The sequence below is a fragment of the Diuraphis noxia genome, unplaced genomic scaffold (assembly GCF_037042655.1).
Source record: "Diuraphis noxia isolate RWA-SAM2 unplaced genomic scaffold, SU_Dnox_SAM2 contig0004, whole genome shotgun sequence".
NCBI classification, from domain to species: Eukaryota; Metazoa; Arthropoda; class Insecta; order Hemiptera; family Aphididae; genus Diuraphis; species Diuraphis noxia.
The window spans coordinates 12054361-12079833 of NW_028301714.1; the positions used below are offsets into that span (position 1 = coordinate 12054361).

Consider the following 25473-nt stretch of genomic DNA (forward strand, 5'->3'; position numbering starts at 1 on the left):
AATGTGTATTATAATATTACTTTTTATATATTCCATATTGTTGTTGGTGACACCATCGTCCTACTAATAGAAAAGATACTGTCAATATTTAGTTCTACAAAATAAGTAATCTCATATACCAACTTTTTTACACAGTTCACGATTAAATCATGTAATGTCCGACTCCTAAGATCGTTATTAAGAATTTAAATTTTTAGATACTATTCAATAACTACAATATAGAGTATAAACTTTCTATTATAATCTAAAATCAATTGTTACCACGAATGTTGGAGATGGAGACACTGGTCTTGTAATCTCTTTCACTATGGAAGATTCTGATGGCATAACTATTTCCATGTTGGTTGGCTTGGTCGGTTGATCGATTTGAATACGCAAGTTTGGTAAATCCCCGTAGAAGGGAATTTCAAGTTTATTTTCTGATCCGCTTCCTAAACGAACGTTATGTTAAAAATATTGTTAATTACTATTGTAAGTAGGTTGATATAATATGTATTATAATATAACTTTTTATATATTCCACATTGTTGTTGGTGACACCATCGTCCTATTAATAGAAAAGATACTGTCAATATTTAGTTCTACAAAATAAGTAATCTCATATGCCAACTTCTTTACACAGTTAACGATTAAATCATGTAATGTCCAACTCTTAAGATCGTTATTAAGAATTTAAATTTTTAGATACTATTCAATAACTACAATATAGAGTATAAACTTTCTATTATAATCTAAAATCAATTGTTACCACGAATGTTGGAGATGGAGACACTGGTCTTGTAATCTCTTTCACTATGGAAGATTCTGATGGCATAACTATTTTCATGTTGGTTGGCTTGGTCGGTTGATCGATTTGAACATGCGAGTTTGGTAAATCCTCTTTTGACTATTGCTTCCGCTTGGTTAAGTAATGATACAATAATCCTTTTGCAGTTATAGTGCCAAATGTAAGACCTGCAATGATAATATTTTTTGACATTTTTATGAACGCTTTTATTCACAGTCAACGGATGTATTGAAATGAACAATATTAAAGTTTCAATTGAATGAAATAATAGGTAGCTCATTCGTAGTTATGTATTTATCATAATATTTGTCTCCAATCAGCGTTGCCCGGACAAAAATTTGTTTTTGTTTAAATGCATAAGCATTTATTATAAATACTATACAGTATATTTTATAATCAATGACATAATTTTTATTATTAATCCTAAGTCCGGGAACTATAACAATTGTTTCTGCAATTAGCGAATAAAATACAATGATTTATCATTCTCTAATTACTATTATATTACGATAATCTGCATGCTAAATGAAAAATTATGAATTTATATCATGCTATTGTCATTAGGATTAATATTTTTAACATCAGGTCAGTTTTGAGTAGGTTTACTAATAATATAACGCAATATTTTTTTTTTAAAGAACCTTGCTAAATTTATTATTACATTAATTATATTATTTAGATTAGTAATTTGATATCAAATTATTTATAATTTATATCATAATATTACCTTTAACTTAACATCTCAATTTTATGATATAAAAGTGCGTAAGATGTCAGGATGATATAAGTGATGACAATATGAAGTCTTGAGAGTGACAATCAGACATCTTCAGAATTAGATTGTTTAAATAGACGGAGATATATTATTATAAATGAAGGTTATTTCCAAATTTTATTTTTTGGTTTTAAAATTGTAATGCAAATTCAATTTTAACAATATTTTCACTGGTGACAACGATACTACCTCTATGAATTGAAGTTGGATCTAAATATACTTTTTGTCAATTTTTAAATTAATTAATTAATTAGTTAATTTTTAAGTACCTCTTGAAAAATTATTGTCATCACATGTGTAAGTCTCCTTAGCACACTTTCTTGTTAAACGACATATTACATCTCCGTGTTGTTTAAAATATGAGGTATTACACGTTACGCGTTTTTTAATTTTTTAATTTTTTTATTCCCTGGTAGGCTTAATCCACATCGTAAACGAGAACGCGCGAATACCCGGTCAACTACAGTCCTAGTTTATACGGAAAATGTATCGAAATGTTCAATTATTGCGTATCATATTCGTCTTCTTAATCAATTTAACATAAAATAGGTAATATAATTAAATAAATATTGAATTAAACATTTAATAGATTTCAATTTATAAATTGTAATTTTTTATTTTGTTGTGCCACAGCATTCGGCCATTTCCAGTTTACTATAAAGTGTTAAATTTGTCTAATTTTCACTCGCTGAATTTATAATATCTATTATGTAAAATGGCTGAAAATAATGAATTATTCTAACTTATTCAGTATATTGTTATACTTGATATAATAATAACAGACGTTTTTTATTTATTTAAATGAATTTTAGTCTTATTGTGGATTCATTTTTGAATTCAACACTATTCTAGCACTAAGACTAAACTATATTATTGTTACTATACTTATCATTCTTATCTAACCTAATCGGCGTTTACGGCTCCTGAAGTGTTGTACAGCGGTCGAGCGCTGGACGTATGGGCACTTGCAGGGGTGCACATTGTACGCATTTGTCTACGGTCGGCTGCTGTACACCGCGGACTCGGTGCTAGCAGTGCACGAGCAGATCCGCACGCAACCGGTACAGTGGCCAGTCGAACCGGAAACGTCTCCACAACTGGTGCACCTGTTGCACCGTCTCCTTGACCAAGATCCAGATACCAGGATCACGTTACCAGCCGTCAAAAAGCATGACTGGGTGACAAGGTCGGGGGTTAAGACGCTGCCCACAGAGCGAGACAACTATTGCCAACAGCCGATTGAGGTCAGCGAAGAGGAAATGATGAACGTCATCAAGTCCATACCCAAGCTCAACACCCTGATACTGATCAAAGCTATGCTGAAGAATCATTCGTTCCTTGTGAGTATACACGCGTATTATAATTAGAATGCGAATTTATATGACTTAAAAACCAACCTGCAAATATCCGATAAAAATATATACTAAATAAATATATTATATACATTTTATATACTAAAACATAAAAAAATTAGCAAAACAACGTATTTTTGAACAACATATTTAATGATATGGATTGTATATTACTGGTAAAAAAAAATCATAGGTATAAAAAGAAAATTTTTATGAATTCCTAATTTAAAGTAAATTGAACAATTTCGTGATTATTTTTAAGACTTGTCAAAAAAAAAACCTTGGGTTATATTTTCAAGTTTTTTGACCGAGCGAAAATTGTTTATCAACATTAATTAAAAAACTAATTGAACTTAACTAAAAGTCGAAAATTTCACCCGCCTATAAATAGCTCAACATGAGTGAAATTATTTTGAAAATTGGAATATGGAATAATATGCTAGTGTAATAACATGCAGGATCACTTCAAAAAAATATAAATTATACGATTTACGATGTTTATTTTTAGTATATAGAGTATACACTTAAATTTTATGTCCAAATATTATCGACTGTATGTGTTTTTACAATCAATAATTTTGATTGACTTAGTATTTTTGATAAGGTTCATGAATCATGAAAGAACATACTTTTAAGATTTTAATCAGGTAGGTTTTTATATATATCAATTTATAATCATATATTACATATTTACACAACATAATTATTCTTAAGTTGTTTTCATAATTTATAATTAACAGTTAATTTTTACCTATTAATATTATAGTCGATAAACATAGGTTAATGTTGTTGTGGCCAGGGGTGCGTATAAATTTATGTCAGTGTCAGTGTGCCAATTGGCTTGAAATCGCATGCTTTCTATGTTCTATCCTACAAGTACGAGTGCTTCAATAAGTCTCAAAGCAGTCGAAGCTTCGTCCGTCGTCGTATACATACTTAAAATACCTCACAATACTTAGTTGTTTTAGAGAAAAACTGCATATTTCGTCGATTTTCATTGATTTTCGCATATTTAATATTTTTTCTACAAAAATAAATTTTTTTCCATTCTTCATCAATTTATTTTAAATAATGTTACATAACACAACGTTAATTACGCGAAAAACGTGCATCATTCGTTGTTATTTATTGTTCTTTCCTATTTTCTACTAAAAGATAAATTTGTCAACATTTAACGGTGTGATTCACATTTAATCTTATTGCGCTAGAAAAACCATACGTCAAAATACTATCTTATTGTGAATAATTTTTTATGTATTAGAGTTTTAAATAATACAATTTTTTTAAATATATGTTTTTAGAACTTTTTTCGTGTGTATTAATAAATAAATAACACATTTTTAATGGATAAATAATTTTTTTTTTTTTTTTCATATTTCACATTTTTTCATGCATATTTTATAATTTTTTCTTGCAAATTCACATACATATTTTGCTTTTTTTTGCTCCTATAATTTCCGAACCCTACTCATAGCCTTTAATTATTATTAAAATGGCATGTATAATTTTCTATAGCACATTAGATAATATTATTAATAATATTCCAGCGCATTTAAATTGGCCTTCTTTTTGTATTATATTAATTCCGATTATTTTAAAAATATTTTATTATTATTATTTACTAGGTGTAATTAAATGTTTAAGTATTATTAAGTATACTCAATTGTATGTATGCTACAATAGCTTTTAAGTGTTGAACTATAGTAACTACTAAATCGCCTATGAATAGCTAAGATAAAAATTACTTTTTAACACGTTATATTGTCATTAATTTTATTAGTCTGTGCTAGTTATTATCACGGTCACTTCATTATATTATTATTTCCATAATTATTATTGATATTATTTTTCAAGTACGCGTAGATGGTTGGCCCTACTGTACGGGGAACGATCCTCTACCACATACGTCCAACCATAGATAACTTACTTAATATAATTTATATATATATATATATATATATAGCTGCGTTGTTATCGCCGTTTCTGTTGTCTTTGACAAACCTTTTGTCCATCGACCATCGTGGTATTGCATAAAAAACCTATAGTTTATTTTACTATGAAAAAATAACTATTACTCCATGGTAAACACTTCATTACACGAACGCTGTCAGACACATCACAAACAAAAAACGCCGCTAAAACTCGAGCACTCATTGGCCTACGTAATTTTTCTTTGTCATCTGTCACATCGTCGTTGTATTAATTTGTAATTGGTTTTTGCGAGGTGCATTTTTTATTTTTTAATGCACGTCTTCCGTTTCTACAACAACAATTGATTTCGTGATTTAAAACTACAAAAACTTATGTTTGTAGTGTGCACTAGCTGTCATTCCGCCGCTTAAAAAGGTATAATATTCATGTTAATAATATTATATGATAATCGTTAATTAATATTCCTTGTACAATTATTGTTCACCTACAGTAGGAAGACATTGAGTGTAATCTTAAGTTTGTAAATTGCCTTGTACATCTTATACTTGTTCGCTTTGTACTTTTGTGATGATCATACCTAATAAGTAGGTAATAGTTAATAATCCTTAATACCTAGTAATAGAAAGGGTTTAATAACAAAAAATGTCTAAATTATATGAGTATAATTATTATAATGAGGTAGTGTTTTTTCAAATGGTTAAATAAGTTTGTCCAGTCCTGTCTCCTGGAGGAAAATTCAATAGTTTTATTTTTGTCTTTCCTGTTTTTCTCTGTTGTGACTATAGTTACTACACGATCACTTGCAGCCTATCGTCCATCGTCGTGATAATATCATCAAATATAATAAATATAATATATATATTATAATATTTATATTATAAATATAATCATCAAATATAGAATTATAGATATTTTAAATATAAGCTTCAGAAATTGTATGTTTAACAATGTCTAGACAATAATGGAATTTGTTATTCGTTGGTACATATTTTGCGTGGGTAGTGGGTTTCGGCGTGTAGTCGGTTTTTATCTGATTATTAATATATAAAAACTAGTTGTAATATAGTATAATAAAATAACATGTGTACATACGTAAAGCAAAAGAACCTCCAGTATCTACTCTTTCGAATTATACGAATTCAGCTACGATTCCTCAGACGTCTCAACTCAAAATCTCAAATGTCTAGCACTTAATAACAAAACAAAATAAAAATATGCTTAAGTAGGTAGTACAAAAGTATGCTAGCACTTCAGCCTTATTCCGCTAGTATACATTCATGCGAGTACGTTCTAGTGTTTTAAATGTTTTAATATTATAGGTATAGTACTTTAGTAACTGTTATTAAATAAAATACAAAATACTATAGTATAATACTATATATGTCGAATTAAAATATTGATATTAGTATTGAACTATATAACTTCTTTGCAAATGTCGGAAAAACATAGAATATGATATTGATAAAAATGGCTTTTTGAAAATACCGTGGAGTTTGCTAAATAAAAAATGTTATATACTCAATTTAAAACCCTATTTCACAGGTAGAAATAATAAGATATATTTCATTGATTAAACCTAAAAATATTATATTCCTTGATTATTGAATAACAAAAACTAAATTAAAAAATACTATTAATAATATTATTGATCCTATTCTATATATTTTCAATCAAATAATCTCAACTGGTGTTTACCCAAAATCATTTAAAAAATGCATTGTAATTCCTCTGGTAAAAATCTGGTGATACTCAATATTGTGGGAATTACAGACCTATTTCGCTATTTTTAACACATCAAATTTTTTTGAAAAATGCCTGCTGAAGTCCAGAATATTAGATTTTTTAAATAAACATAAATTTTTCTCTAATAATCAATTTGGATTTTTACCAAGTAAATCAACTATGGACCCTCTGCTTATTCTAAATAAATTTATTCGTGAGAACCTAGATTGTAAAAATAAAGTTATGTGCATCTTTCTTGATATTCAAAAAGCTTTTGACTCATTTAATCGTGATATTTTAATAAAAAAACTTGATTAGAGGCTCTGCATTAAACCTTTTCAAATCTTACCTAACAAATAGAACACAGGTTGTCAGATTAAATAGGGTTACTAGTTACTAGTGATCCTGTTAATATTACACATGGAGTACCACAAGAAACTGTATTGGGTCCTATCTTATTTCTTATTTACATAAATGGTCTATTAAATTTAAATGACGACTTAAACATCTCTTATTTTGCTGATGATACCGCCATATTGCTACATAGTGACAATTATAACGATTTATATAAAAAAGCGAATTCACTATTATACTGTGTTAAAATATGGTTTGATAATCATATGTTAATGCTTAGTACTTCTAAATTTAAATATATGATTTTTAAAATCAAAGAGAATTATTTAAATCATAACTTTGAGCTAAAATTACATTCTTTTGATTGTAAATTTTTCTATATAGATAACTTAAATTGTAAATGTAATACTTTGGAAAAAGTAGAAATATATAAATATCTTGGAATTACTTTATATTTTAAATTAAAGTGGTCATATCATATCAATAATTTAATCTCCAGTTTACGTAAGTTTATTTTTATTTTTAAAGACGTTAAACGCTACTTTAATATTAAGACGAAGAGAATTATTTACATTGCTTTGGTTCAATCTATTTTTAGTTATGGAATAATGTGTTGGGGCTGTGCACACACTTACACACAACTCGAAAAACTAAAAGTCACAATAAATAGTATAATTAAATTGTTATTAATGCAAACCCAAATCTTAGAGTAAAAAGCATATTTCTAATGAACTCGATGTTCAAAACCTTGATAAAATATTTTATACCAATGTATTCTTACTATTATATGAACATAAGCATCTATTGACCAATGTAAATCGTGATAATAATACCAGATATAAACGAAATATTAATATTGTTTCTAATAGTGTTACAACTTTTGGTTCTCATTGTACTTTATTTGTACTTTATAAGTAGGATCAAATTTATGTAAAAAATTGTGTATTAATTTATTTAAATTTAAAAGTGTTAAGGAATTTAAATTTATTTTGTATAATCTTAACTTTGATATTATTTAAGCAAATCTTAACTCATATATTATTGTTACATCTTAAACCTAGCTTAATTTTAAATTTTGTTTATTCTTTCTGGCATTTTGGCAATATAACATTTATATTTTAATTTTAATCTGGACTCTACTCTCCCAATACAAGCTATGCTTATAGGAAGTGTAGCATACTGTATATTGACTTATTAGTTATTTTTAAATGTATTGTATTCTTATTTGCAAAATAAAGTATTATTATTATTATTATTAGTTACATAAAAAAAAAAAAATTATTGCTTTAAATTCCTAACTAATAACTTATAAACCCCTTTCATAATTGTATACTACATTACTGCAATGAAAAATACTAATACCTATTTACCACGTATTAGGCACGTTGATAGGTGTAAATTACCTGTTAGAATATTTAGGTGATACGATTAAGCAGTGACGTCAGCCCATCATACTGGTAGAAGTGACAGTTCACGGTACTTAAAATTTTTTAAATTACAAATATTTTGTTTGTTTGTTTTTTTTTTTTACCAAGATTTGTGATTTCACTGTTATCAAAATTTCAAACTTATACCGGGGATATATTATTTCAATATCAGCACCCCAACATTTTTAAATTAAAAAAGCGCCATTTATACTCGTGTTCCGTTTGTACTTTCATCATTCCCAAGATGTTGAATGTTTAACTTTAATAATATGAATTGTATCATGTTTTATAGTATAGATAATTCTATAGGTACAAGGGGTTTTCCTAAAGATTATTAAATACATATTAAATACATAAATATCAGATAAATATCCTAACTAAGTATCTACAGCTATTTATTGTTCAATAGATAAAATTGATAATGAGACCGAATGTCGATTTGACATATTACATCGCAATAGTATGTTTTTATAAGTTATAGTTTGAAGAAATTCCGCTCACCAACAAGGGCCATATTTAAACATTTCTGTGCCCCTGGGCAACTTTTTTTTTGCCCTCTTTCTCCCCAAAAAAGTCATTTCTTAAATGTAAGATATTTAACTATGATAGCTATTTTGTGACATAAATACAGAATAGCGCCCAGGCGATTTTTGAAGCTTATAATATGTTTCAATGAGTATAAACCATAATAGTGCAATCAGTACTTGTCGATTAGACTTACTTTAAAGTTATAACCTTTTAAACTTCGCGTGTTTGTGTATTCCACTCGTACGACAATCTGGTTTTTTATTATTAATTATTATTAATTAATTACTTTATTAACAGTAAAATAAATATGCACATTCCTCGCTCCGCTCAGAATCTAAAATTAAGTAAGATAAATAATACCATTTCATAATCCAACAATCCACCATTTTATTAAAGATGAAAATACATACATTTAAAAAGAAAAAGCATAAAAATAACTTGGAGCTATAGTGCATATTAGTTATCTATCTCTAAAATCTCAAGGAAAATTAATGTTAAAATATAAACAAATTGTAACTTTAATAAAAAAAAACTACAAGTAAAACAAAAACTTCTTAATAAGTGTTAGTTTTTTTTTTTTTAATTCGTAAAAAAATGTATTATACATATTATTTTTTTTTTGATAGAATTAGTATTAACTATTAAGTTAAAAAAATAAGTATTTTCGGTATAAGAAAATTATTTTGAATGACCTCATCCAAAGAAATTACATCCATGTCAAAATATAAGTGATGAACTGATGAACAACAAGCGTGGTAACTGTGGCTGGATCGGCGGTAGCCGGTAGAGGTGAGAAAAAGTTCCCTGGAGATAATAAATATTCTAGGAGCTGATGTTTAATATATTAGAGGTCTAGATCTGATGCTTTCCGCAGAAAAAAATTAATTACATAGGTAGCGTTTTATTATTGTAGAAGTTATAGAAGATTGTGTGTCTATATGTGAACCATAATGAATGCATATAATACAACAATTATCATTATATATTTATAATGTATTAAGTAAAAATATTATTTTATTAAGTATAAATAATATTGTATAAACTTAATGGTTTATTAATCAAAACCTATAGATAACATAGTAATCAAGTCATTGACGATTAGTCTGCTAAGAATATTTAATGTATATCATAGACTAACCAAAAAATACTCAAAGATTTTAAGATGAACATTAGTGATTCCGATAACGTTTAAATGTACTCTTAACATTTAGCATACTTATTTATTCATTGCGAATCTTATAATACAATTTCAAAATTCAGCTATACTTCTTGAAAAATATAAATTGTTTTTGTTACAGCTTCCAAACATTGCAGTTTTGAAATGCATTTTTGAAAAAGTGTGAGTATACTTAATTATAGAATTCAATAATTTCTAATTTTGAGATGCTGATGGAATATTTAATTCAATATGATATATGTAATAATTTATAATTTTAAATTCTAGTAAAATCAATAGAAACGTTTTATTAGTTTTACAATTATTATTAATATTATTACTTGGTTAGTTTGACAACGAGAGTTTTGATAGTTTGTTTTCTCTTGTTGGAGAAAATAAAAAATTCTGCAAGATATTTAATTATGATTGTAATGTTGTTGTCACAAATTATGCAATCAAAAAATTTATTTTACTCTATTATTAAATATTATAATTCAAACTACTATTTTAGCTATTGAGTGATATTTATTTTATATATTTATCAATAATTAAATTAGACATTAAAGTCGAGGAGCTTAAACATTTAATGCAATGCTTATTAAAAGTCTTTATTAAATCAATAAATACATATCAAATTAAGAATGACATATTAATTTTTAATGAACGTTCGAAATTTAAGCTTTGACGAAATTGGAATTCAAAATATAGAACACAACGATTTTTATATTATCATTGTGAAAGAGATTTAAAGCATAGAAACTTGAAACATATACAATAACATTAATGGGAAGATTAAATTTATTGTGAGGTTAGTTAAACATAAATAGCTTAAAATTAATCTAAATATAATATTTTGAAACACATTATAAATAGTAAAAATAGTATAAAATGTAATGGTGGGAAGTGTTAAGTTCTGCTACTTGAATGTCAATACACTAATTAAAGAGTCTTGAAAAATGTTCTTGTATTTTAAATTTCAAACGCTTAAAATAAAAAATAAATATAATTCAAAAATGCCAACATCTATATTTGCTCATAAATAACTAACATACTTTGAAAATTATACCATAACGGTATTTCTAAAAATTACTTTTATAAATACTTGGTGATCAATTCTCACAGTTAAAAAATTGGAATTATGACAATAAAACAAAATTGAATATGTCAATAACTGGTTTTTGTTTCTTCCTTCCGTTATTCCGTATTTTTAATATTTTCTTCATCAAAGTATCATTATTTGGATCCAATTTACTACCAGAAATCAATCACTTTTGAAGTTAAAGATTGAATTATTTTACTGATCCTAAATATTGCGTAAGACAAACACATCACATCATCGTTCCTCTTGGAATCTAAAAATGTGATAATTTTATCACAGCTGATGTGAGCCATGCTCTTCTGCTAATATATCTCATGTAGTGATTGAATTACGAATTCATTTTCTATACCATTATATAACAACAATTTTTAAAGAATGCTGTAGGCTTTACTATAACTATCAAATATTAATATTAGTTAGAAATTATGTAAACTATCTTAACTTAATTTATATAGGCAATGTCATTTCAGTAAGTTGTATAATAGTGGCTATGCAATTGTAAATTGTAATACACTAATACTATTTTAATTTTAAAGACAGTCTGTGCTTCGCCTCGTGTTTGCGTCTAGTCAAATATATTTATAATTTCCGCCATTGACCAATGAAAAACTTATTTTTTTGAATTTCAGTTAGAACAATTTATGGATGAATTGTGTATAATATTTTAAAACCTTGAGTTATAAAAACTAGTCATTAAGTGTGCTTGTAATGCAATAGTTATAAAATATGTAACCATAATAGTTCAAGGTTATTATTTAACAATAAATTGAGTTATAAATAATTTGGCTGTAGAAAAATAGCTTGTAGAAAAAAAAATTGTTTTTAATATCTTTTCTAAAGAGCATCAATTATTGATAACAATTCCTAATAAATATGTTGGTACATGTGTTATGCATTGTCAAAATGTCAAATATGACTAGGTAATAATATGCATTTCTACTTAGAACAGATAATTTAATGATTACCAGTGACTAATTGTTAATATTTGTTGTAAACGTTTCTTGTTTCTTGCCTACTAATAAGTAAATTATTACATAATATTAATACATCTTAATGAATCTTACATATAATACGTTTCTATGTTAAAACGCTTTATTTAGGATAGTTAATAAGTTTAAAATTAATGAATGGAGATTGCGAAACCTACTACCTAGTGTTACAAGTTAAAATTGTATTGAATAATGTAACAATTTGATGCTATAATATTTTTTTTTGTGAATTATATCTGAATAGGTACCTATACACATTCTATACATCTGTATAGTTATACCTAAGTACTTAAAATGTATTATACTTGATTAAAAAAAAATAACTTAAACGATGTTAAACTCATTTAGGTATTATTCTATAGAGTATACACAGATGGTGCCTATAGATAATGATTATTTTCTTCAATAAAAAATATTTAAGTGCTATAAAAATTTAGTGAAATATTGTTATAACCGTTTGCATTTAAAAAATAGTTATTTCGTAAAAAGCAACCTTTTTATTGATTCTTGATTAGAGTTCTATATTTAATTAATATTTAATAGGTATGTATTAACTATTTGATTGTCTAGGATGTAAATACCGATAATATTAACTATCAATTATGGAGCACAAAGATCAAAGCAAATACGGTTATCTTCATCCATACAAAAATTATAACTTAAGGAGTAGATATGGTACGCAAAGAGCGGACAGTGTCAATTCTAAAAGCCGTCAAGAACCGGTAGGAAGAAAACATTTTGGATTCAAGCATCTGGAAGAGTTGAGCAAAAAAGAACCGTCGGATATTGTTTTGGTGATATGTAATCAATCCAACGGTTTCATAGATTTATTTAAACAAAATAAAGATCCAGATTGGTTGTTCCTGCTTATGAAGATCACTGCGAAGATTTGTAACACCGAGTATTTGGTGAGCAAGCAGTCCATATTAACTGAAATATGTTTGAACTCAGTATTTATTGAACATTTGAAGTCATATATTCTCACTACTCCCACTGAAGTAAACAAAAACAGGCAGCTGAATTTAGAAGTGTTTTTTGAAAATTGTTTAATAGTCTGTCAGTCTATTACAGACTTATTTCTGAAAACCGCCGCTGAACGTTTAAGCAACCTAATTATTTGTATAAGAATGGTTCTGTACGACATAAAACTCAACTGTCTTGATCTTAAAATAAATGATATCATGTTATTGGACAAAATAGCAAAAATATTACAACAATTTACAAGCCTAAAATCAGACAATAAAACAAAAGATGACAATAAAAATGAACTTCAAAACGCTACACCACCAGAGGATTTTCGAGTACTATCTGTTTATCCTACTCCATTTGACATGAATTACCAAAGACCTTTTTTACGTCCTAACATTACAAAGGGAGCTTATCAGAGTGTAGAACATTATTTAGACGTACAGTTTCGTCTTTTACGTGAAGATTTTATTGCACCGCTTCGTGAGGGGATTAAGTGTTATAAAGAAAATAATACAAATCGTAACGAAAGACCGAAAAGAATTAATAATATTCGGATATATCACAACGTTCGTTTTAACGTAGAAAAAATATTTGTACAAGATAAATTGGGATATTTAATAAATTTCAATAAAAACAATAAATTGAAAATCAACTGGGACATTTCCAAACGATTAATGTATGGGTCACTATTGTTATTTACTGTGAATGAATTCAATGATTTTTTTATTGGTACTGTATTGGGACGTGATAAAAAATATTTGGAAAATGGTCAATTAATTGTAGAATTGATTGGCGACATACAGTCAGATATCATTACATCATCGTTTACCATGGTCGAGAGTGAAGTGTATTTTGAACCATATAAATGTGCCATGCAAGTTCTTCAAAACTTAAACGGTAATAATTTTCCGATGGAAAAATATATTATTTCAGCCGGTAATAAAATAGAAAATCCTAATTACTTAAAATCTTTATCTGTAAAAATGTTCAATTTCAATGACGAGGAACCATTTAATGTTTTAAACGATACTGAATGGCCCACACGAGAAAAATTAGGATTAGACGAAATGCAATATAAAGCCTTCAAAGCAGCGTTAACTAATGAATTTACGATCATACAAGGGCCACCTGGTACCGGGAAGACATTTATTGGGTTGATGATAATCGAAACATTTATTAAAAATTTGTACTGTTTGGAACAGTCAAATAAATTAAAAAATCCAATAATAATCGTATGTTATACTAATCACGCCTTAGATCAATTTATGGAAGGTATATTAAAATTCACAAACAATGTTGTTAGAATTGGTGGCCAGACGAAATCGAATATAGTAAAAGACTATACGTTGAAGAATGTAACAAAAACCTATAGAAAATCGTATAATATATTTAAAACCATTAAGAGTGCAACTGATGAAATAAAAACTATAGAACATGATATAACGTATCTAAAAAATTGTAAAAAATTCATTTCTGAAAATGCTGGTATTTTAGAATTATCACTATTGAAAAATGGAATGCCAATAATGCATCAAAATTTCTTTTCCAGTCCAATGAAGTATATTTGTTGGCTATTTTCTGATCACGATTATTTTGATTTTGATCCGGTTGAATTGATTATTGAGCATTGTAACTCTGAAAAAACTTTAGCAGTTGAAAATATTATTGAAATAGATGATGAAAATTTATATTATGAAAACGATGATCCGGACATGATTTTTGAACGTCGTGATATTATTATTTACAGTCTTACTTTAAAAACTGTAAAAGAACTCTGTGATAAAGCTATTAACATGCTAAAAGACTTAAAACCAAAAAGAATGAAATATCGATATAACAATCGCTATTACTCTAATAACAATGATTACAATTTACGTTACCAAGAATTAGAAAACATTTGTTATAGAATGGAAAAAATTCACAATTATATCAATCAAATGTTAAACTTAGCTGATAATAATATTAATTCATATTTCTGGAATACGATTCCGGAAGACCTTTTTAAACTAAGAATGAGAAATAGATGGTTATTATATTTTCACTGGGTGCAAACTACTAAAAATATGTTTGATCCTAAAATACTAAGTCTTGAAAAAAAATATTATCATCAACACAAACAATATTTAGAATTAAAGGAAATGGAAAATATTGAAATCTTAAAGAAAAAGCATATTATTGCAATGACTACAACAGGAGCATCTAAGCATAGGGTATTGCTTGAAGGACTGCAGTCTCCGATTGGTAATATTTAAAGTTATTGAATATTTTAAATTATATGGTCCAATATTTAATAAAAATTTTCAGTGGTTGTTGAAGAAGCAGCTGAAGTATTGGAGGCACACATCATCGCATCTTTGACTAGACATTGTCAACATTTAATACTTATAGGTAAAGTATGGGACTATCATACATTTATCATACAAAGTGTAACAGATATAACTGACTTTTGGACTAACTTTTTTCACATTAATATTTTTTATTTATTTATTTATTTTTTGTCCATTAATTGAACCTAGCACCACATGTATAATACATTTTTTATGTTTTATTTTTTAGAACTGAAAATAAAAAAAATTAATTTAATAAAAAAAAGTTTTGGATAAATTCAAAATAGCCTGTTTGTGAATCTGATTATAAAAACAATTTTGATGGTAAAAAGATTTATCTAAGTCAAGTAGTTTATTTTTTAGAATTTTTTTTAAAATTCAATATTTTTTTGGTTAAATTAATTTGGCATGCAATAACTTTTAAAAAAATATGATTTTTGAGAATTTGCTGACATGAGTATATTTCTTAAATTATTTATTTATCATATAATATTTAAAAAATTTGTCATACGATGAATTTGCATGATTTTTTTTTTTTTTGCCAGGTCTTTCTGTTACACCCTGTATATAGGACACAAGAGGTACCTAGAATTGGTTTATTTGTATTTAATTTTTAACTAGAATGCTTTTACGACTTATAGGTGATCACAAACAATTACGTCCTAGTACTGCAGTCTATAAACTGGCTAAAGAATTCCACTTCGACATTTCCTTGTTTGAACGTATGGTAAATAATGACGTGCCATACTACGCATTAGCCGAACAGCATAGAATGCGACCAGAAGTGTCGTCTTTGATAACACCAGTAATTTATCCCAACCTGTTAAACCACATTTCAGTACTCAACAGACCACATATACGTGGTGTCACCAAAGACATATTTTTCCTCAACCATACTAACTTTGAAACTGAGGTATTTTTAATGTTCACTACATAACGTGCAAATTTAAGGATAATATGTGATTAATTGTTCAAATTGTTGTTATAATAAAATTACACTTCATACCTAAAGACTATAGTTATAATTTGTATACACCTTTAGGTCGAGGAAATATCAAGCAAGAGTAATGACCACGAAGCGTCATTTTTAATTATGTTTGCTAGGCATTTAATACTACAAGACTACAGGCCCGAACAAGTGACAATTTTGACTACCTATAGCGGTCAAATGTTTAAATTGCGTTCAGTAAGTATAACATACCTACATAGTGTTTATTGAATACTGATACATATCAATATTTTAATTTTGCAATAACATTCGTCATTTAAAAAACATTTAATTTTCAAATTAGCATAATGTGTATGTTTAATGCTGGGTCTAGGAGAGAGGGGACAAGTAGGGATCATAGGTAATAGAGCACATAGGCTCTAGGTTTTACGGGTGCAGCCACTGCAGCCTTGGCTGCATCTGATATTTCAGCCGCCGCAAAAATTTTACCATGGGGTTATATAATAATTAGCAAATGGAAATAAAATATAACATTGTAACATATAAATTACAATTTTTCATTGGAAATTCTGCCTATGCCAAATTTGAAAAATTATCATTAGGTTATATATATTCATAGTAAAGTGACCTATAGAGTCTTGGCCGAAGGCCTTAGCAACCTATATAACTAATTATTAGTATTTCTTTTTTCTGTAAAAAAATTTTAATTTGTATAAATTTCAAGACTTCTCCCTCCCCCCTTTAAATTTTAACATATGGCTGCACCTGAGATTCATTCTTGGAGCCGCCTATGATAGAGCATTACATTAATGAAAAAATTCAATAATATAATGTTTCAACTGCTATTGTAACAAAACAACAAAAGGGTCGTATTAATTTTCAAGCTTTTTAACACAACAAAATAAAATTTCATTAACATTTATAGAAAAACTAAAAAAAAAAAATTAAAATCATATACCTACGTCCAAAAACGAGCAAAACGATCAAAATATTTTGAAAATTTTAGAAGTTTATAAAATAATAAAATACACATATAATGAAAATTTCAAGAACACGGTTATTCGTTTTTGAATTACAACAAAATAAGAAAATTACGCCATGTGAAATCGACTTATATCCGATGTTGTAAAATGTATATACAGTAGAACCTCGATTATCCGGACATCCGTTATACGAACCTTCTATTATCCGAGCTATAATTAGTGTATCCGAACGTGAAAACTCGTATCCTGGCGATATTATATTAATCATAATCATAAATATTTAACTACAAAAATAATTAATAATTAATACATAATTATAATTTTTTTAATTTTATATTTCCAATATACGAACTTAGCGTATCCGAACTAGGTGTGGTCCCAATTAGTTCGGATAATCGAGGTTCTATAATCTATACTGTATAATTAAAAAAAAAATATCATTGTAAAATCAATCGTTCCGCTAAGAATCTATAAAACAAAAAAGACATGGGACTAATTGAAGAATTATTTTAAATGGATTAAATAAAGAAAATTTTTAATTTGTTAATATTTTTATTTTCAGTTACAAAAAAAATATTCAAATTTAGATGGTATGAAAATTCAAGTAGTTGATAACTATCAAGGTGAAGAAAATGATATTATATTGCTGTCGTTAGTGAGAAGTAATGAAAGCGGTAATGTGGGTTTTTTGAAAATCGAAAATCGAATATGTGTAGCTCTATCTAGAGCGAAGAATGGTTTATACATAATAGGAAATATGGAAAATCTATACAACTCGGGTAATTTATGGAAAGAAATAAAACAAAAATTTGTCGATCAAGATTCGTTTGGTAAATATTAAAATATAATATAATATAATATAATATAATATACACGCATTTTGAAATGTTTTATTTAAAATAGATCTGTTAAATCTCATATTTTACATATTATTTTGTAATGTATCATATTTATTAATAGGCAATGAATTAACTTTGAAATGTGAAGTTCATCGTGATGCTTTAACAAAAGTTTCAAAATGTGAGGATTTTAATCCAATTTTAGAAGGTGGGTGTTCCATGATTTGCAATGATTTGATGAAATGTGGTCATTACTGTTCAAGCATATGTCATGTCTATGATCGCGAACATAAAACTTTCATAAAATGCCAACAACCATGTAATAGGTAAATGCATATCATAATAATATTAATAAATTAATAATTAATAATTTTATAATATTAATGTATTCATAATAGCTTGAAATTAGTGTAAATACATTTTGATGATTTCGGTTTTAAAAAATTATTATTACATCTCGGTTTTGGTTTGTTCTTAATAAAGAAAAGTTAAATGTTGTTTTTATTTCACAATAATTACATTGGTTAAAAATCTTAAAATTGTTTTTAGGAGTTGACATTTTTTCAATATAATTTTAACCAAATATTTCTATACCTACTCAAAAATATGCAATAGGTACAACATAATGTTATGAAATTATACATTTAACAAACTTTAATTTTTAATATATTTTAAATATACACTTTTAAATACTCTCATTAATTTATTTTTTGTAGTTCATGTTTAAAAAATGTAAGGGCATAAATACTACAGGTGTTTTAAGATTTTATATGGAAACATACATCCAACGACTAAAATTGAACGCAAAACGATTTCTAAGAAAAAGTGATTGAAAAAATGATTATTTTGTATTAGTTATTCTTAATGTGTTAAAAAAATAAAACTATAGTTTCAAGATCTGGATTTATGTGTGATGATGATGGTGATTAAAAAAAATTGATAGCAATTCGGATTTTTTCTATAATATAAAAGTTAAAGTAGCTGGTACACATTTAAGATATTAAATTTATATCATTAACTTTACTTATCTATTATTACGTTAATAACATAGTTGGTAATATTCTTATAAATATTATTGTTACACATAAGGGTAAGTAATAACTTTTGGGTAGGGTGAATCGGTAATAATACGTATAATAATCTAATTCAAATACATACAATAATCCAATAGTTTTATCAACATTTAATACTTAGGTATTTTAAAAGTATGATTCAAATTACCATAATTAATTTTAATTATTTAATAGATAATTGATTTTATTATTGTATGATATTTTAACATTTCAAGTCTATAAAATTTGATACCTATCTCAGGGCTTGTGAAAATAACCATCCTTGTGAGAAAAAGTGTGCTGAAAACTGCGGACAATGTATGGTATATATGGTTAAGCCATTACCGTGTGGTCATGAAACCTCACTGCCTTGTTATGTTGACCCTAAACAATTCAAATGCATGGAAGAGGTTTGTCCACATATTTTATTACAAAATTGTTATTAATAGATTAGTAAATAAAGTTCTTAATTTTAATGATTTTCATCGAATACATTAATGTGTTCCTTGTGATCATAATCATTACAAATATTACCAACTGTAGGCCGCGGACCGTAAATACTTTAAAGACTATATGTATTTTAAAAATGATTATTTCTAAATTAAAATCACTTATGCTTTTGAACAGGTGGAGTTTTTGTTGGAAACGTGTGGGCATAAAACAATCAAAAAGTGTTACGATAAGCAACCTAAATGTAAAGATAAATGTATTTATCGATTACAATGTGGACATTCCTGTGTGCTTAATTGTCACAAGGATAACGACCCGACACACGAAAAAGTAAATCATTGTTTTTTTTTAAGTCATAACTATAATATATATACTTTGTGATTGCTAATGTTTTCTGATGTTGTATATTTTTATATTTTATCGCTAAAATTATTTTTAGTATACATGCTTTAAACCATGTTCAAAACTGAATAAAAATTGTTCTCAAAATCACAAATGTCTGAAAAAATGTTACGAAGAATGTTCAAATTGTGTAGTAAAGGTTGACAAATTATTGGAATGTGGACATTTAAAAAAGCTTGTAAACTGTAGCGATGACATAAAAAATATCCAGTGCTCGAAACACCTCCCGTGTAATCGCATATTAGAATGTGGTCACAAATGTCGACTAATGTGCTATGAGAAATGCAAGGAATGCAAAGTTATCGTAAGTTGTTACACACTGAAATATACTAAATGCAATAAATTATTGTAATTTTTTTTTAAAATAATGACTTTATTTAGATCACAAAAACACACCCGGAATGTGGACATAAGAGTAAAATAGAATGCCAAATAAATCCTGAAAGAAATGTCATCTGCTCTAAAAAATGCACGCGTACAATGAGTTGTGGACATAAATGCAAATACAGATGTGGAAATGATTGTGATCCCAAAAAATGTAAAGAACTGGTATTGAAAGAGGGAAAGCTCGCATGCGGTCACAGTAAGATGTGGGTTTATTGTAGCGACGTAGATAAAGGTAACTTATACTCGTATTATATTATATTTGTAACTCATTGATTAAACTCTAAATTGATGCAAAAAACAATCTAATAATTTCTTTTTTCAAAACTAATTACTAAAGATCAATTTATTCAACTGATTGTAAATCAATTTGAAAAATATAATACAAACAATAGTCATAGGTGGAACTATGACCTAGCCACTCGGATTCTGTCCCAAATTACTCAAGTCCATGGTATATGTTTAAATGTTTTATATTATATACATTATACGTTTATAAATAATACATTTAAAGATACTAATCACAATCACTAATATCTATTTTATATAGGTACTATATAAAATAATATATATATATATAAAGAATAGTAATATAATAATATATGATGAAAAACATGAAATACATTCAGTGAAGCTGAAAGCTGAACCCTGTATTTAGTTCACAGCCTAACTATTTTTTTTTTTTTTAATTTGAACGGAGGCCAATTAATTAAGGTTTAAAATTAATAATACTAAAATATGTATGGTTAGTGGTTACTTAATGCAAAAGCCATAAGGGATAAATCTATAGTAGTTCATACATAGTGTGGTTTCTAGTATATATATTTCTTGTATACATATTATATACATAATTACTGATATGTATATATATAAATATATTGGCGCATAGCTGTATTATAGTTATAGATCTTCATGTACGTTACTCAAATTAAATTACTTGTAATAACTATGAATGAATTGGCTCCTCAATATCTCCTTTGGAAGTTAAACAAATTTAACATTCACCAATAGTTTTTCTTAGCAAAGTAAGAATGTACACTTGAAACCGCATGATGAAAGGCTTGGAGCCATTATATTTTCATTTAGCCTGAGTTCACTTTTAATAATAATGCAGCTCCGTAACATACTTTGAATAATACCTACTTACACATAAATATATTACACGTTTGTTTTTAGAATTTGATAGTAGCAGTCAGTATGTCCTCGACAAATGCAATGAGCCTTGTTTGAAAATGTTATCATGTGGTGATTTGTGTTCTGGTACTTGTGGAAAATGTAAGCAGGGGCGACTGCACGTACCGTGCAAAGAAATGTGTAACAAAATTAATCCTTGCAATCACACGTGCGTGTATACTGTACAATGTATTCTACATATTCAATATATATTCACATATTAATCATATAATATTGTACAATTTCTAGAATTCTAAATAATTGACCGTTGTTGATTTTGTATATTTGTTTATGTATATAGATGCAATTATCCATGCAAAAAAGCGTGTCCTCCGTGCGAAAAAAAATGTGCTTACACTTGTACACATTCTGAATGTCCACTTCCGTGTAGTGTTCCGTGCGTACCATGCCAGGTATGGTCTATGAGGTTCTTCTGAGTATATACATTTTATATTCTTTTTTAGCAACAATAATTGCACGTATTGTTCTGCCTTTTACAATATTATGTAATTATATATAAAATATAACTTCAAACTATGTATAAAAAAATTAATCTCCATAATATAACTTTTTTCATTTATATTTCATCGCGCATAATACGGTTGTTCCCTGCCGTGTTTTCTCATTATCTCACTTGTCAGCTTTATATCTATGTAACATTGAATGTTCTATATTCTAGACAAAAAAAAACACTTTCATGTATATACGTATAGAGTATAGAACAATATATATATTTTTTTTTTTTATCTAATTAAAGTGTTTCTGACATACAAGGTCATCAAACTTATTGTTATAATAAAGAATTTTTAACATCATTAAGTTGTTAAGCGTAAATTAATTACAATATAACAATATATATATCATCCATGATCCATGCTGTACATAATATATGTGTTACATATTATGTTTGATAATATAACATTTTAGAAATTCATCAACAATTTTTGAATTATTATTATTAATTATTTTATTGTAATCATTTTGATCAGGAACCGTGTGTTTGGAAATGTAAACATTTTAAGTGCACCAAAGTATGCAGCGACGATTGTGATCGGCCGCCTTGCTACGAACCGTGTCCTAAAAAATTGAAATGCAAACACAAGTGCATTGGATTTTGTGGTGAAACATGTCCTCCTCTTTGTCGCGTATGCAATAAGGCGGAAGTAACAAATATTCTATTTGGTCACGAAGACGAACCAGATGCAAGGCATGTATACAATACCTAAAATATTTTATTATGTTATTATTATCATATTATTCAGTGATAGAAATCTTATAAACGTAGTTTACTATAAATAAATTGAAACAAATTAACACGATCACGTTGTAAAAACATGAATGATCTGTATTCTCACTAAATTAGTACTCCAAATTGAATTAAGAGGATCAATATTCGATGATGATTACAACTCATAGGGCACTAAGGTATTACTATTATACTGCAGTCTAGTCGTCGCCACTCGCCGTATTTCGTGTTGTCCATTACAGCGCATTATACCAAACAGTTGAAAATATTCGAAACTACTTCAACGCCGTGGGTTAGGTGCAGATTATTTAAATGTAGTTATTAATGAGTACAGACCTAACCTTAATGAAATCAGATTTTGACCTAAACAAATATTATTTAATTCGATGAATAACAATCAAATTTCGAACATAAACCAAGCGGTTACAGAGAATAATAGAGCATTTATTTAATAATTATTATTTTTATTATAAATTGCCTAGTCATCGGCTGTATTTTATTTACCTACTATTATAATATATCATTTAAATTTATATGAGTTACATTTGTCGCGCAGGTTCGTTTATCTGGAAGACTGTAAACACACGGTTGAGTCCAAAGGTCTGGAACAGTGGATTAATCAGAACAGCGAAGAGATAGCCCTTAAACAGTGTCCTGTGTGCAAGATGTCCATTCTGAAAACGCTTAGGTTCAAGAACCACGTGAAAGCTGTGCAGAAGGACATCTGTGAGATCGTGACCAAACTCAGCGGCAACCGCGATCTGTTAGCCATCAGCGAGAAGAAGGAGGCCCTCAAGCTGTTAGTGAAGACATTGAACCATTCCTTCAAGGACGTCGAAAAGACGAGCGAGCGGTTCGCGGACGTGAAAAAACTATGGGACCGCTCGTCGGAGCAACTGTTGCAGCGCATGCGCAGGATCGTGTTGGGCGCCGAGCCCACCATCGACCTCGACTCGTGGACGTCCACCGTCCAACTCGCCGAATCGTTCTTTGCATACGAGAAGCGCATCCGGGATTTGGCTGTCGGCGGCGCGAAGGACGCTGTGGTCGGCCACTTTGTCTGGCTGCTGACCGCGATAGTCGTGTATGCGGGCCGTCTGTCCAGGCAGCAGGCGGCCGACATCAACACGGAAATGATCCGCGGCGCCAGGCTAGTGGACCTGGCCGAGGTGAAGACCAACGCCGACTATATGCGATTGCATGCCCCATCGTCGTCCATAGATTTGGTGATGAGCGTGGATGCCTTGTTGACGGCTGCCAAGCCATATGATCAGGACACGGACGACGAGGTGGAACGACTCTACGGTCAGGTGCGGGAGGCCATTAAGAATCTGAAGGCAGCGAACGCCGCCGATCGGAAGATGATTCACAAGGCAATGGCGGTGAGCTTCCACGGAAGGGCTCAAGGCCACTGGCTCAAGTGCGTCAATGGCCACATCTACTGCGTGACCGAGTGCGGTGGACCAATGGTGCAGGCCAAGTGTCCGGAATGCAACGTGGACATCGGTGGCGTCAACCACAGATACGTCGAGGGCACGACGGTGGCAACGGAAATGGATGGCTCTACACATGTAGCATGGAGCGAGGCCAACAACATGAACAATTTTGTTTTGAACTGATCACACGAACGTTTTTTTTTTTTTTTATTGTATATTTCGACAAGCGTCTGGCTTCTGGCGCTCTTTAAATACCGAGAAAACGTACATCGGCATTGCTGCTCCTAAATTGCCTATCCATAATACCGTGTTATATTTTTAATATTATTACGTCGGCGCTACAACTATGTCAATTATAATAATATATCTCTATTAAGGTGTCTTAATGTGTTATATGTAATATGTATAGAAATGCATAATATCATTTATAAATATAAAATAATCTTTTAAATTAATTATAATTCGTATAAATGATTAGATCACTTAACATCCTGACGACACTTGATTGTATGATTTAGTACTAAAATAGTGATGGTTAAACATGAATAAATATTTATCTTATTCAAAAACAATATTAATAAATCTAATAATAATAGTATAGAATGTCTGAATAATTTATTAAAAATTATGTACTTTAAACTAATTTTAGATTTTCCATAACTATATAGCACAAATAATGAGTATACGTTATGGTTATTTTTATCAACGCATAAAAATATTATTATATTTTACGACTCATTTTTTGCAAATTATGAATATATTATATAATATATTCTAAACTATTACAAACTATATAGTTAAAACATATATGACAGGTTTGGTTTTTTGTGGGCATACTTTTTTTAATATATTTTTTGAGCTCTGTAAAATTCAAACTATTAATGTGATTGCATATTATATTGTTCACTGTTCAATACACTTGTCGCATTGACTTCAATATTATCCGCTCTAACAATAACGAGAACAAAACCAATTTTCCGCGTATTATAATTCATATTTACATACGAAATAACCTTTTTGACGCTTACGATGTTATATTTCATACCCTCAAATGATCATAAATCGAAAAATGGGACTATATATATATAAACTTATTATAACATACCTATTCGTGCGGCTCTCGTCTCTGACAACGATTATAA

General features: G+C 28.3%; 1 protein-coding gene across 2 annotated transcripts; it reads left to right on the forward strand.

Annotated features, from left to right (window-relative positions):
• The first annotated feature begins 2804 nt into the window (after positions 1–2804).
• LOC107173597 (NFX1-type zinc finger-containing protein 1-like) lies at positions 2805–24786 on the forward strand. Of its 2 annotated transcripts, none has more exons than XM_089226408.1 (16): positions 2805–2902; positions 10176–10216; positions 12692–15331; positions 15395–15478; positions 16059–16330; positions 16460–16603; positions 17912–18179; positions 18310–18514; positions 19503–19650; positions 19868–20020; positions 20130–20396; positions 20474–20711; positions 21653–21818; positions 21951–22062; positions 22639–22856; positions 23452–24786. In XM_089226408.1, the coding sequence occupies exons 3-16, from the start codon at positions 12724–12726 to the stop codon at positions 24512–24514; spliced, it is 5946 nt and encodes a 1981-aa protein (XP_089082534.1). In that variant the 5' UTR covers positions 2805–2902; positions 10176–10216; positions 12692–12723; the 3' UTR covers positions 24515–24786. The 2 variants fall into 2 exon arrangements, with proteins under 2 accessions (XP_089082534.1, XP_015379679.1); XM_015524193.2 differs by lacking the exon at positions 2805–2902 and adding an exon at positions 4967–5260.
• The last annotated feature ends 687 nt before the right edge of the window (positions 24787–25473 follow it).

Coding starts and splice junctions, on each gene's coding strand:
- LOC107173597 (XM_089226408.1), top strand. CDS start 12,724: ATGGAGCACAAAGATCAAAGCAAATACGGTTATCTTCATCCATACAAA. Junction 16,604..17,911: donor AAATGTTTAAATTGCGTTCA/GTAAGTATAACA, acceptor TTTTATTTTCAG/TTACAAAAAAAATATTCAAA. Junction 22,857..23,451: donor GAAGACGAACCAGATGCAAG/GCATGTATACAA, acceptor TTTGTCGCGCAG/GTTCGTTTATCTGGAAGACT.